The sequence below is a fragment of the Dermacentor albipictus genome, chromosome 4, assembly GCF_038994185.2.
Source record: "Dermacentor albipictus isolate Rhodes 1998 colony chromosome 4, USDA_Dalb.pri_finalv2, whole genome shotgun sequence".
NCBI lineage: Eukaryota > Metazoa > Arthropoda > Arachnida > Ixodida > Ixodidae > Dermacentor > Dermacentor albipictus.
The window spans coordinates 133,410,637-133,425,750 of record NC_091824.1 but is presented as its reverse complement, the minus strand read 5'-3'; the positions used below and the strand labels follow the sequence as shown (position 1 = coordinate 133,425,750).

The 15,114-nt window shown below is 46.5% G+C and overlaps 2 protein-coding genes across 7 annotated transcripts in view; one reads left to right on the top strand and one right to left on the bottom strand.

Annotated features, from left to right (window-relative positions):
* The window catches only part of LOC135898407 (uncharacterized), a 162,985-nt gene that overhangs the window by 39,352 nt on the left and 108,519 nt on the right, over window positions 1–15,114 (top strand). The window lies entirely within an intron of this gene.
* LOC135898406 (ATP-binding cassette sub-family G member 1-like) overlaps window positions 10,972–15,114 on the bottom strand; it is a 28,171-nt gene continuing 24,028 nt past the window's right edge. The window contains exon 13 of the mRNA XM_065427319.1: window positions 10,972–13,236. Within this exon, the coding sequence (XP_065283391.1) occupies window positions 12,889–13,236 (348 nt within the window). The 3' untranslated portion in view covers window positions 10,972–12,888. The remainder of the gene's footprint in view (window positions 13,237–15,114) is intronic.

Here is a 15,114-nt window from a genome sequence, read left to right as displayed (position 1 = left end):
TCTGCATGGTCTCATGCCCTCGGCGTCGTTGATCGGAAGGCGGCTCGATGACGTAATTCACTGGCGAAGTTTGCTTGACAACACGGTAAGGGCCGTAATACCTCGAAAGAAGTTTCACTGACTGACCCGGGCTGGCTGTCGGGATACAGAGCCACGCAAGTGAGTCGGCGGCGAATTTAGCGGCTTGTGAAGCTGTGGGTAGTACGGGAGGATGCTGTCCAGCGGGCACGAAGACTCGTGCCGGTAAAGTAAGAAGTACGGAGAGAATAGCGGTATTGTGGGCGTACGACACAAATGCAAGAACACGGTCCCAGTTTGAATGGCGGAAGCGACGTACGTTGCCAGCATGTCACCCAATGTTCTATTAAATTTTTCTATTTCTGTCAAACCATTCATCTGAGGATGGTAGGCCGTGGTGGTTCAGTGGTGGTTCAGACACTGTCGCATCGTGTCGACAGTGTCCGACAGAAAGACACGTCCTCAGTCGCAAAGCAGTTCATGTGGTGCACAATACAGAGGAATGATGTGTTCTAAGATCCAACAGGCGACGTCACTTATAGATATAGATGGCAACGGCGAACTCTCTGATTATCGCGTGGACTCGCGGGATCGAATCCTGGCCACGGCGGTCGCATTTCGATGGGGGCGAAATGCGAAAACATCCGTGTACTTAGATTTAGGTGCACGGTAAAGAACCCCAGGTGGTCAAAAATTTCCGGAGTCCCCCACTACGGCGTGCGTCATAATCAGAAAGTGGTTTTGGCACGTAAAACCCCATATAAAGTACTGATTATCGCGTGAAATGATCAGTGGTAACGATTATCCAGCGGTTGCTAGCAGGAGTGATGGGCAGAGGTCTGTACAAATCGATGCCGACGTGGTCAAAAGGGCGGGCAGGACAAGGCTACGGCTTTAGTGGAGCGGCTGAACGGCAGGGAGGCTTCATACGGCGCTGGCAAGCGAGAAAAGAAGGGACGTAGCGGTGAACGAAGCGGTCCATTCAGCGCCAAGAGTAGCGCAGGCGAAGGCGTGTGTAAGTTTTCAATACTCCGACATGTGCGCAAGGTTGGTCAGCTTGGAAGGCCGCGTATATGTCGGAGCGTAGATGGCGGGAAATAGCTAAGAGCCTCTTGCCTCTTTCGGAAAGATATAGCGATGGTATAGCAAACCATCTCGAAGAATGAAGTGCTGTGCTTGACGGCGCATTTCCCACGAGACGGGACTCAACGTGGGTTGAATCAACAAGTCGATAAGGGAAGCAAGCCAGGGGTCCTTTATTCGCTCCAGAAGCATGTTGGAAATGGCTAAGGGGGACACGTCGTAGGTGAACACAGGCCAATGTCACAACACCAGGTGGGAGAAGTGTGCGGGATAGAGCGTCTGCATCAGGATACTTTCCTCCCGATGGGTAAGTGACGCGAATGTCGCACTTCTGGAGTCGTAATTCCCAACTGGCGAGTCGATCAGATGGCTCTTTCAAAGAGGAGAGCCAGCATAACACATGGTGGTTGAAACCGCATCAAATGGGCGTGCGTAAAGGTAAAGCCTAAAAATTCCTGTGGCCCATATGATGGCTAGGCTTTATTTTTCCGTGACTGAATAGTTGGCTTCGGCTTTAGTGATTGTAGGCTGGCGTAAGGAACGACGTATTCGTCAAATCCAGGTTTACGCTGGGTATGTACAGTGCCGAGGCCGACCCCACTTGCGTCTGCGTTAACATTAGTCTGGGCGAATGGGTCGAAATGTCGCAGTGTAGGAGGTGACGTAATTAGGTGGTGGAGTGTGGTGGAGGCATCGTCGCATGCTGGTGGCCATGCCAAAAGGTCGTGCCTGCTGCGGAGGTCAGTCAAATATGCTATTATGGAGGCAGCGTTATGTATGAAACGACGAAAATATGAACAAATGCCTTGGAAGTTGCGAAGTCATTTCGTTGGTTTTGGTTTAGGAAACTCTGAAACAACTCGTTGTTTTGTTGGATCTGGAAGGACTGAATATGACCAAGAATAAGCAGCTTCCGGGTACGAAAGCAACATTTCATTAAATTTATTTGTAGGCCAGCGGAACGGAGGCAAGCGAGGAGAGGCTCCAGGCGCAGGAGATGCGTCTCAATCATGTGAAAAGATTACAATATAGTCCATGTAACATAGGCACGTCTGCAACATGAGGCCATGCAAGGATGTTATCGATCGTGCGCTCAAATGTGACAGGCGTGTTGCAAAACCGGAATGCCATCACATTGAATTATATCAGCCATCGAGAGTAACAAAGGCTGTTTGCGGGCGGTCGGCCTCAGCCATCGGGACTTCCTAGTAGTCGGAGCGTAGGTCTCACAAACAAAAGAATTTGGCCTCTTGTAATCAATACAGGGCAATGATAGACGAGGCAGCTGATAGGCGCTCTTACGCGTGATCTTGTTCAGCCGGCGGTATTCAACACAGAACCTTATTGAGCCATTTCTTTAATAGAACGAACGGTGAGGCCCTTGGGCTCTGTGAGGGCTGTATGATGCCACGCTGAAGCACGTCATCAACTTGTTCTTCCATGATGCGGCGTTCAGGGGCTGACACACGATATGGGCGCTGACGTAAAGGAGCGTGGAGACCAGTCTCGATGTGCTGAGCCACGGTTGTAATACGGCCAAAGAAAGGTGGTACGTAATGGAAGCTGGCGCGAAAGAGTTCAAGTAAGGAGATGAGCTGTGCACGTTGCTGCTGTGTAACGTGACTGTCGACGCATTAAGGAAGCTTGTCGGTAAAGAATGGTCGAGAGGGTAGAACGGAAGCCTCAATATCGTCAATCTGAAGAGAAGGCAGCTGATCAGGAATGACATATGTGGAAAAGGGATCGAGTACGTCAACACTGCGAAACTTCTCGCCCTGCAGTAACGTCGAGAGGCAGGGAAACGGATTGGAAACGTAGATGGCACTGGAAGTATCGTCAATTGACAGTACGGCGAAAGGAACCAGAAAGCACTTGTGACCGGAAGCGGTTTCAGAAGGAGGAAGAACTATGTTTAAGTCAATAGGGACGTCACAAGAAAGAGATCACAGCGTGTTTACAGGAAGTATTCAGAGACCTGGATTGGGAAGAATTGGGGATAAGAGTTAATGGAGAATACCTCAGTAACTTGCGATTCGCTGATGATATTGCCTTGCTTAGCAACTCAGGGGACCAATTGCAATGCATGCTCACTGAGCTGGAGAGGCAAAGCAGAAGAGTTGGTCTAAAAATTAATCTGCAGAAAACTAAAGTAATGTTTAACAGTCTCGGAAGAGAACAGCAGTTTACGATAGGTAGCGAGGCACTGGAAGTGGTAAGGGAATACATCTGCTTAGGGCAGGTAGTGACCGCAGATCCGGATCATGAGACTGAAATAATCAGAAGAATAAGAATGGGCTGGGGTGCGTTTGGCAGGCATTCTCAGATCATGAACAGCAGGTTGCCATTATCCCTCAAGAGATAAACGTATAACAGCTGTGTCCTACCAGTACTCACATACGAGGCAAAAACCTGGAGGCTTATGAAAAGGGCTCTACTTAAGTTGAGGACGACGCAACGAGCTATGGAAAGAAGAATGATAGGTGTAAGTTAAGGGATAAGAAAAGAGCAGATTGGGTGAGGGAACAAACTGGAGTTAATGACATCTTAGTTGAAATCAAGAAAAAGAAATGGGCATGGGCAGGACATCTAGTGAGGAGGGAAGATAACCGATGGTCCTTAAGGGTTACGGACTGGATTCCAAGGGACGGGAAGCGTAGCAGGGGGCGGCAAAGGTTAGGTGGGCGGATGGGATGAAAAAGTTTGCAGGGATGACATGGCCAAAATTAGTACATGACCGGGGTAGTTCTAGAAGTATGGGAGAGGGCTTTGCCCTGCAGTGGGCGCAACCAGGATGAAGAAGATGATGATGATGAAAGATACCAGAGTGGATGAGAACGGGGGTATCGCAGTGTCAGGGGCAACATACACTTTTGCACTGAGAGGCAAGTCGACGAAAGCTAACTCGCACAACGGCGAAAGCTCGAATTCGGCGCTAGCACAGTCGATGACGGCGTGGTGAGCGTAAAGGTAGTATAAGCCCAGTATGGTGTAGTGGCAGCATTATACGACAGCACAACGAACTCGATGGTGGACAAAACATATTGAATAAAGACGCGTGCTGCGGACGCCTCGAAATACTGGATTCTTTAAGAGATCGAAGCGCTCAATGTAAGGTCAGAAAGCGGCGTCGTTACTTTTCGGAGTTCAGGGAAAAGTTTCTCACCCATTATAGACACTGCTGCTCCCGTGTCAAGAACAGACACACATTTTACGCAGACGGCAACAACATTGGAGCAGTACAAGCGAGGTCTTGAGAGAGAAAGTGAGAGATTGAAGGCAGAGAAATTCAGGGACGTTAACAAGAGTTAAAGCCTCCGGTTTGCTACCATGCACTAGGGAAAGGGAAATGGGAAGAAAAGTTCGAAAGCTCTGCAGTTCTTGCCCCTGGAATTGCGGCTTCTGATTTCCCTCAGGGACAGGCTCAGCTCCTCACAGGATTGTTGAAAGGGTGCAGCGATGTGGTTAAGGTGACCGGCGTGCTTCGAGTAAGAAGAAGGACTAGACGGAGTTTGCTGTTTCTATCCAAAGCCATATTTATTTCAGCGTACTTCTTTACGAGAGATAAATCCATACCCGCGGAAAAACCGCACTGGCCTGGGATACCACACGAGTAGCATATGGGGCTGTTGTCAGGGGTGCGTTATGGGATAAGAAAACGTAGTGCCGGGGGTCGTGAAGGGCGGATAGCCTGGTCCACACCTTAAGGAGACTCAAGAAACGTGCGTGCTCGCGCGTAGAAGTTGGTGATGGGTAGAGGCAGAGATGTGACCACGGCTTCGGCGTAGGTGAGTGGAGGCCAGCGCGTGACGACGAATCCCGCGTAGTTGAGTGGAGCTGTATTGCAGGAGCAGCTGTATTGTGGAGGCAGACGGGTGCTGTACTAGAAGTGGCATCGGTACGAAACTGCAGATCCACATGTACAATACCGTAGGAAGTCAATTTGCGCGGAGTGTTTCGGAAGAAAGTCAAGGTCGAGAATGAGTTCATGCGGACACTGCACGAGGACAATAAATAAAACAATAGTGGTTTCCATCGGTCGAACGTGCCTTGCATTCATATATAATATGACGACTTGTAGGAAGGCGGATTGTTATATACTTGTGAAAATGACCTGCGCCGCAAGCGTCGCAGGCATCTTTGTGTGTACAAGCCGTCGAGCTTTACGGCCATCATCGCAACACGTGCATCGGTGAGAACGCATATTGTCACGGTTAACAAATGAGTGCGAGGAAGAGCAAGAAAGGCTGGCTCTCTCGTAATCGACAGTAGATGTAAGCATGAAATGGCGACCATCAAAGCAGATTGGTTGGACGTGATACTAGCCACACTCTTACAATGGTTCTAATGCATATTCGCAAGGGCACACCCCACCAAACCATGCACACAGCACTACACTGGACCTCGCTATACTGTGGTCTATACGCGTAGTGTGCGCCGATATACGCGCCACTGCTGGCGGCCTTGCGCAGAACACGCGGGAGAGGAGCCAGGCACGCGCCGTAGTTTGTTGTGTCGTTGATAGCGATTCTCTGTCTTAGTGACGTTTTCAGAACTAAATAGGCAACACCCTTCGCATGTGTGGGGTGCCAAAGCTTCAAGGAATGTCGAAGAAGAATCGTTGCACGGTGGGGGGGCTCAAATAACGGCGAGAACGTGCCGGAGATACGCTTCTAATCATTCCCCGCAAAGCCTCATGAGCGGGAGCAAAAATAGATTGTCGCTTCGGCGGAAAATTTCTTGCTTTCATCCTTTCCTTTGTCTCGTCGGTGTTTTTTCGACTCGATCATTGTTAGACGCGTAAGCGACGAAGCTCGTCTGCAGTGCAGCATGCGGTTTAAAGGCATTTCGCTAAAGTTCAGAATGCCATTTGCCGCTTATATTGTTTTCCGCTTCTTTACCACGTTGCGCTAGCTAGGCAGCACGACTGCACGAGCGCATTGTGTTGTATGTTAAAGCTACTGAAGTTTGCAAGAACTGAAATTGTTGGTTTTATGTGGCCCGGTAAATCCTGGTAACAGCTGTCGCGCACTTCATGTTTTTACATCTATTTTATGCGTGGCTTCACACATGTTTAACTGTTGCTAGTTGCTCCATGCATAACTGTTGTTGATTCTTTTGAGCTTCGAGGTTTTCACCCTGCCTCATTTGTAAAGGATATAAATCGCGCTGTGTCTTATCGAAATGATACCAAGGAATTCCTTCTTTAATAGCTATATTATTTTCGCCCGAGGGCATCTTAGATATTGTGTTTTTTTGGGAAATGTGTTTAGAAAGTAGGTAGTTCAGGGCGAGAATTGCTAATAGTTGCTGCATATGGTATTTTTGTTCCATTTCTCGCTGAAAAGTTCGCGTCACGTTTGGGAAGTCATCACACCTCGATGCTGCCCGAGCAGACTTAACATGCTGAGCGATTTGTTTGTTTCACGACGTAGTCGCTTCTTGCACGTGAATTTTGTACTCAGCTGAATTCTTTCTTATTACTTTCGCTGCAGAGGACTAAACCCGGCCTTGCTGCCAGCGCTCATCTACTTTGACTGGCGCTGCTGTGCCTTCAAATATATCATGTGACACCTTTCTCTAGTAATATAAAAAAAAAGTACTTAAAAGTTAGTCAGATTTTAGCTTTGTACGTTTCCAAGCAGCTTCCTTGGGGAATTTAAAATTGCAAAAACTGCAGCTGGAAAGGCAGTTCATCGGCGTATGCAGCAGAATTGCATCAGTGGTACAGCACTAACACGCGCTTTTATTAACCGGTGCGTTTGGTGACTTCGTTGGCTAGTGTACGCGTTTCCATCAATAAATTCACAATTAATCTTCTTGAGGCGACTTCGACTGCACTTATTCGGCGATGTCACATGTATTCATCGGCAGAAAAATCACAACGGCATATGCAGACATCGCACCGTGCGAATTTGTTTTTGATATAAGTCTGCACTAACGACGGGTGCCTATTTTTGAGCTACAGAAGCAGCATTACGGCAACGGTAGAATTTAAAAAAAACGATCGAGAGATCACATTACTCAACAAAATTTATCGGCTAGTTAACATGAGCTCCACTTCATGTAAATGGGGTTCATGGCGTTTGTCTGCGGGACACACCTGGCACTTATGTGGACCATGTTGTCCCAAACACCGGTAACATCATGTTCATACCCACTCCCACAGAGGTCACCGTCTTCGCTACAGCTGTCACCGCAGAAGAAACAGCCAGGCACCCGAACAAAGGAGAAATCGCAGCCGCGAACTTCAGCCCTCCTTGCTGCCAAGGGTTGTCGTCTGCTACTGCTCCCGCACGTACTGTTGGAAGCGCCCGCTAGGTGGCTAACAGTGGCGCCTCTATAGGCGGTGCACGAGGCGTATATGGATGCTCCGGCTAGCAGAAGAAAAGCCCCTGAAGGAGGCGCCATGCAGCGTGTTGCCATCTCTCGAGGTGACGCAAGACCCGCACCGCCAAATTCACAGTCTGCTGGCGTTCAAAAAAAAAAAAAAAGGAAACACTGTCTCAGCACCAAAACATGACAATAAAGTGTATCGTGCCATGTATCTGACTTTTGAACGCCGGTATCGGAAATGACGTATAAAACTTCAGCGTACTAGAAGTTACAGGTGGAGGGATATTGTGAACAAACTATATAAAGAACTTGGAAGCAACTAGCATATGTAATCTGGTCCTGTACAAAGGGTTGGGGACCAGAGACCGCATTGTTTTAGGTTTTGACTGGTTGCTCAGATGATCTCATTTTATTCTGGCAACTTGCCCGGATAACGTTTCTGGCGTTTGGCTCAAGGTCACTTGGAGGTCGCCGAAAACGGGAGCTAAAAGCATTTCATGCTAAAAAGTAAATAGCGGCAAGCGTAGGGTCAAGGGTTTCACTGCTCCAGAAGCTTGTCGCTTGCGGTGACGGTCGCGTGTCAACCACTCGTGTTCCGAGCATCTTTGGAAATCAAGCCGGCAGCACTAGACGTGAAGGCGGGCACTGAACTCGCTAATTTGGGACCACGTTCTCCGATTGCAAGTGTATGCAAGCTGTTTGCTTCCTGGTGGCGTTCCACGAAAGCAGGAGACCAACGGCGGAGCACAGCAGGCTGCTGCGTTATCAAGCGAAACCAGTGACTGCGGGCTGGCCTGCTGCAGTGACTGATTATGATGTGTTAAATGTGCACTCCTGAGTGCGCCTGACCCTTTTATAGTGAAGCTGTTAGGCTCTAGACGGCCTGGAATTGTCACGGTGCGTCTTCACAAGAAAAAAAAAATATCGTCAGCGATCAAGGCAGAAAGCTGGGCTAGTTGGTGTGTCATCATTATTCTCAGCGATTGAAGCGGAAAGTGCATACATTCTTTGGTATCACGTATACGACATACAGCACAGCATTCGTTTCAATAAGGAGCAAGCACAAAACAAGCATTCAAATGCTACAACCACATCATTGATGCTGCAGCACTCCTGATAATTTTTTTTCAATTTTGAATTCTGAGCTTCAATTTATTCTTTAATTTTACGTCACTGAAGAATATACAAATCTGTCTTGACCCATTGCCGGAGGCTAGTAAAAGGCCAAGTACATAAAGGTTGTGTTAGTGCAAGCACGAAAAAAAAAATGTTTTTGCAAGGTTGATTGGCATAATAAAGAGACGCTAGTACAAATAACATATAGTGTCATAAATTTGGCAATATGCGAAATAGACAGGGAAACGGGGGCACGCACGCGCACGAGCATGCACGCATATGCACGCACACACGCACCTGTAAGCAAGATTGACAACACAAAAAATATACAAAGGAGTTTTCTTAACCCGCCAATGTTAGAGACAAACACGAATACATCTTCTTTGTCACATTGCGAGTATACATGCATATTGTAAAAGTTAATCTACTGCAATTTTCGGTGCAAAATATCGCTTCATGACAAACGGAAAATGAGAAGACTCTTTTATATGAAGCGGAAGTTCATTCCAAATTTTGGCTGCGATAAACTGTATTAGCCGTTGTCCACATACATTTCTTGCTACGGGTAAGTTAAAATGTTTAGAACTAACACTTCTGGTGATGAGATCCGAGGTGGGAAATACTGAGATATCAACGAGATGATTATAATGTATAGTAGAGGCCACGACTGCAACTGTCTTTAATTGGCGTAAGAAATCAAATGTCAGCATCTTTAAGTTATCAAAGAGTGGCTTACTGGGATTGCCATGCTTTGATCTTATAGTTATTCTGAGTGCTCATTTTTGCTATTTCATAACGGGATCGATATGTCTTGTACGTCCAACCTCAGGATTCGACTCAGTAGGACTAAACATCGTGCATGAATGCAAAATACAGGGTGGGCAATATATGAGCATCAAAGTAATTTCGAGCTTGCAAAAGAATAAGACATCCTGGTGCCAGTTTCGCAGGTACGTAAATAATTTGGTCCTGCCAGCGTAAATGGCAGTCCGACGACACTCCGAGATATCTGAAGACAGGTGTCCACTCAAGTGAAGAGGAATTAATTCTAATGCAGAAGTCACGATATAAATTTCGTCTGCGCGGGTGGAACGTTGTGTACTTTGTTTTCTTTGCATTTACATTTAATTTGTTAGCTGAGTACCATGATGACATGCGGTTTAATTCTGACTTAGTTCTGTTTTCAAGTTCAGTGGTGTTATCAGCCGTAATTACCATCGCTGTGTCATCTGCGTACATAAGTACTTCAGATGACTGCAAAGCATTGTGAAGGTCGTTTCCACATAGAGAGAGAGAAAAAAAAGAATCGTACCGAGAACTGAACCTTGAGGTACACCTATGCATTGAGATTAGATATTGCAAAGCACCTAGCACTCCCCGCATACGTTACCCAATAAAGATAACTGTTGCGCAAGTTGCCATGGCGACGGCAGCCTGCGACGGGCAGCGAGAATAAGGGGAAGGGCAAAGGGAAAACAAGCCGCGATACGACCAGCGGCGGCGTGCTGCCAAAATTACCGTTAGTCCCATTACTACAATTACTCTAAATTACCATTAGTACCATTACTCTAAAGCAATGAAACATTGCATACCCACCTCTGCAGCTGTAGGGGTGATCTTCAACAGCTTCACTGTGCATCCACTTTCGCAGGGCCGGGATGCCGAGCCAGTTTTTTTGTTTGGCAGCTCAAAAAGAGCAGGAAATGTCCTATTGCCATCATAAGATAGTGAGTCGTTGAGCAGGTTTTAATAAAAGAAATAGCAGCTGCAATGAAGTTTTATATGCGCGTAGAAACAATTGAATATGTTTTTTTGGCCCAGTTGTCTCAATTCAGAATTTAACCGAGCTATTACCTTTGTAATGCAAATTACGCCGGTCATATCTTCATCGATCAGCGGACCACGGATAATAGGTGGTGTTCACATTGGTCAGTTTTTAAGTAACCTCACGTGGAAACACCGAACGATGACAATTTCTCTATTGGCTCAAAATTTTCAGGGCATTTCAGGAGTCCACCTGGAGTGAGGCGAAGAACCTTGGAGGCCTCAGGAACAGGGTTAAAGACTTCGTTACCCGCATTTCCGCTGACTGTACGAAGCCCAGATATTCTGACATGAAAGTTTGAGAAAGGCAGATTATGTCTTTCGAAATAAATGAAAAATGAAGCAAGTAAGAAATATCAAGACACAAGTGACTTTATGATCAGACTGACTCAATTACAGCGAACAGCAGCTATGCTCTCCGACTTCTCAATGCGCATAGACTTCCAAGTGACCCTGAGAAAATTTCATTGGTACATCTGCCCAAAAGTTTGAGAAAACTTCAACGAACTGCTGAAAGCCCCTTACTTGTGTAAGATGCCAGCCCAAAACTCAAAGCAGCATGGAGCTTGCATGCAGCAGCAGACTAAAGGAGCCGAAAGCACACACCAGGTTAAGCAGACTTCCCCCAGATGTCTTTTATTAAGTTCGCCTTTACCGGTGGCGCATTTATTGCGGTTTTTCATAACGAACAAGCGAATATCGCACACACCATGTGCATCAGTACTTGTGAAGCATATATTTTTGGACAGAAATTTCTAGAGGGAGCTCTGGAGCAGTGATTGTTGTGCTACCAGGGAATATTTGTACCAGTATTTGTTTATTCTTCGTCCTTGTGGCCTCAAACGTTCTTTTGGTGTTACTTTCCGCGCTTTGCCTGCCAGATTTCCAAGCAATCACAGTTTTCTAAACACGGCAGGGCAATAAGCTTCTGTGCACATACAAAAATTACCGCAACGTAACCGCCTGCCTTTCAATTCCGTTCAATATGTTGAATTTGTGAACTCGCAAAGCCTTTATAGAAGCCAAAAGGACGAAATGCAATTAATGCCAATCATGCCTACGCTGGATCAACCACCGTACTTTTAGCTCACGTAGATGATAGCGTCAGAGTTTTTTCTGCAAATGTTTGTAGGAAATTCCACGGACCGAAAGAGCTGTTTGCCGGTAGTGCAGGTGCACCGACGTGGCAGGCACAGCGTCTCAATTTGTCCTCTGCGCGAAAAATATTTATTTGTGTTTTGGAGCATGAAGTAGGCGAGACGAAGAGTCGTATAGGCGTCCCGCAGTACCCAGTGTAACTATTAACCGCTCACGTACACGAAATGGGTACCACACCGTGACCATGTTCTATGAACATCTTATCAAGTGTCTGTGCTGTGCTTAACAAGTTAATAGACCGGGAAAAGAGGGTGCCGCGCAGTCGCTCTAATCCTGCAGCATGACACTGCACGATTGTTGGTTCACGCGCCGCAGGCACACCTGTTCGGCTAACTTACCTTTACTTTTCGCTACGTTTCCATGCTTCTCAAAAGCGCGACGAACAACCGTCTACGAGAGAAAGCTGGAAAATTTGGCGGGGATTCATGGCATGGGAATGTAGGCGTGAAAAACGAGAACATCAGGTTAACAAGGACAGCCCACATCTGTGTTGTCCTTCTCGTTCTTCTTGTGCCTTTGTTTCGCAGGCCTGTCTTTTTTTTTTTCGTGCCACGAAACTAGCACGATTGCCCTTGCTCGTGAGCACTTGTCGCAGTAAAATAAAAAAAGAAAGATACAGGAAAGGAAACATTGCAAAAAAAAAAGAAAACATACTGGTACTGCTGGCACGTCAATTATGGGAGCGTATGCATTACTCGTCAACTATGTCTCCTATGTGCGCACTACTTAGCCCCAAGAGTTTGCTCCCGTGCTGTGAGTGTTGTGAAAAAGCACTGTAAAGCTCAGTGCTTTCTGGAAAGCACCCTGAGGTGGTTGGCTATCGCTGTTTTTTTCAAATATAAAGTAGTTTGTATGTAAAGGTTGTAGCGTTTGACTGGAAGACTTAGTGTGTGCATGTTCATTTTGTCTATATTTCATTTTTCTCATCACACAACTTCTGCGAACTAGTTTAATGGTAGTCTCATCTGCAGTGCAGGTAATGGTTTCGTAAAAAACGCGCTTAATTTGGCGAGAAATGTAATGTTCCAAATTCCAACGTAAGCAAATTTTTGTTTACAATGAGCTAACTTCTTTCATTTACACGTAGAATAACAAGCCATGACAAAAAGGTGTTTCGAGAACCTTACAGCTAAGTGTTTACTCGGTCATTTTCTACTTTTCAATGAAAGATGCTATTTCTGTACTGCTATCACCACTTACAAGCTGCCCTCTTATCACGAGGTGTCGTGCGGCCCGCGGTTTCCTCGTTCAGTGAGCCTAACAGCCTTGTATAAACCGAGAACCGTTTATGTTTGCGCTGATATGCCCTGATGCTCTTTTCTTGCAAAAAGCAAGCGGTAAGTACAAGTGGCGGCATTATCGCTTCCGTCGCAGGCGCCACTTGAGCACGAAGAAAGCGAAGGCCTTAAGGAAGAGGTCCATGCCCAGCAGTATAGAGAACTTGACCGAGAGGTAGGCGTGTTGCGCGTCCAATTTGTCCAGGATTTCACGCGGGTCGCTCAAAAAGCAGAAGCTGTCCTCGTCGCAGTCAAGTTCTTCGCGCCCGTGCCCGTAGATGGCATGCAGTATTCCTTGGTGGGCGTGGTAAACGTGCGACGTGTACGTGATCCATGCGAAGGCCGGGTGCAGGTGGCGCACCTGGACGAAGTAGCCGCAGAAGAGAAACGATGGCGCCGCAGCTGGCAGGGCCACGAAGAGGGCAGTCTGCAGGAGACCAGTGCCAACAGGGACAGTCAGGCATATACAGAAGCGCAGTGCAAAGAAATTTTAAGCGACGGATCCAAGCGCGGAAGCGCTAAATGATTTACAGCTTGTGGCTGAATGATTACGAATAAAGGGACGAGAACGATTATCAGCCGTCATTATACTGACTAAATATTTTTATAGTAAAACGGCGCAAAAATAATGGCCACACAAGACAGAGACGTACACAGGACAGCTGCCTTTCTTGCCGTTTCTTGTGAGCTGCTTTTGCTATAAAGATAAATCAACTCGCCTATTTTTACATCATCATCATCATGCCACTTTATGTCCACTGCAGGACGCAGGCCTCTCCTTGCGATCTCCAATTAGCCCTGTGCAGCGCCAATCGATTCCCGCTAGCACCTGCGAATTCCTTAATCTCATCACCCCACCTTGTCTTCGGCCATCCTCGACTGCGCTTCCCTTCTCTTTAGACTCATCCTGTAACCTTAATGATCCACCTTCTGCCATCCTACGCATTACATGACCTGCCCAGCTCTTCTTCTTTCTCTTAAGGTCAATTAGAATATCAGCTATCTCTGTTTGCTCTTTGACCAACACAGCTCTCTTCCAGTCTCCCAACTTTACGCCTAACATTCTTCGTTCCATCGCCCTTTCCAAGGCCCTTAAGTTCTTTTCGAGCTTTTTTGTCAGTTTCCAAGTTTCTGCCCTGTATTGATTGTACTCCTTTCCTTTTAATGATGATGGTAAGCTTCCAGTCAGAATCTGAGTCCCGGACTAGGGACCAATCCTCGATTTTGCAAGGGACCGGCCCTTAAGGCTGACCCCATTCCTATGTCTGTATATATAGGTGATAAATGTTTTTCACCACCGCCACCAACCCATTTTTATTCTTCTGTAAATTTCCTTCTCATGACCAGGGTCCACTGTGAGTAATCGACCTAGATAAACGTGCTCCTTCACAGACTCTAGAGGCTAACTGGTGATCCTGAACTCTAATGCAAATAAACTTCCTGTATTTTCATTTCAAAGAAGAGAACGTGGGTCGCAGTGACATATCCCTTAGTTCAGTGGTTATACGAAAAGAATAATACAAATACGATGGCTTCCCATTTCTTATTCGAATGGCGTTAGAGGAATGAAGGTATTATGCGCACCAAGGGATTAGCGCTTAGAATGAACCGATCACACAGTGCTCAGTTAGCATGCGCTCGCTGTCTTTAAGTTTTCATATTGGCAGCTTGCTTGTATTTCTCAGGAGACAATCGAACATTGCAGGACGGCGTTGCCGAATTGTCGCTCACTTCGCGCTTTGGCTGAGGAGTACTCTGTAAATGCTGTGGGCGACAGTCTTTGTTCTGTAATCTTCTATTTCCCCTCATTTTTTTTATAGCTTTCGCTGTTATCCATGGAGTTGCTTTAATACTGCTTTGTTACTTCCTTAAAAAGTTATTCTTACAGTGCTCTGTAATTTTACGTCACTTTTTTGCTTTTCTTAAATAATCTTTATTTTTGGGGGGCGAGGGGGCAGCGATCCACTTCGGTAGCTTAAGTTCCTACATTTCTTGCCGATAAAGAGGAAGAATAGGAGCCGCGTAACAATGCTTATTCTGCGATTAGAATTTCACCAAGGATAGGCTAGAGCTGTCACAATGGTTATTTAGTCCACATGAATGACATTCAATTGAAGGCTTATATTCGTTTACATGGATTAACCTGGCTAAGTGCGACGACACGCCTACTTTTTTACTCACAGTTTGAAACATACAGGGGCGTACTGTTGTCCTCCAAACGCATCACCCATTTATACTATAGTGTGACGATTCCCAAACTGCGACACTTGGTGCATAGGAGATTGGCGCTGATACGTATACTTAT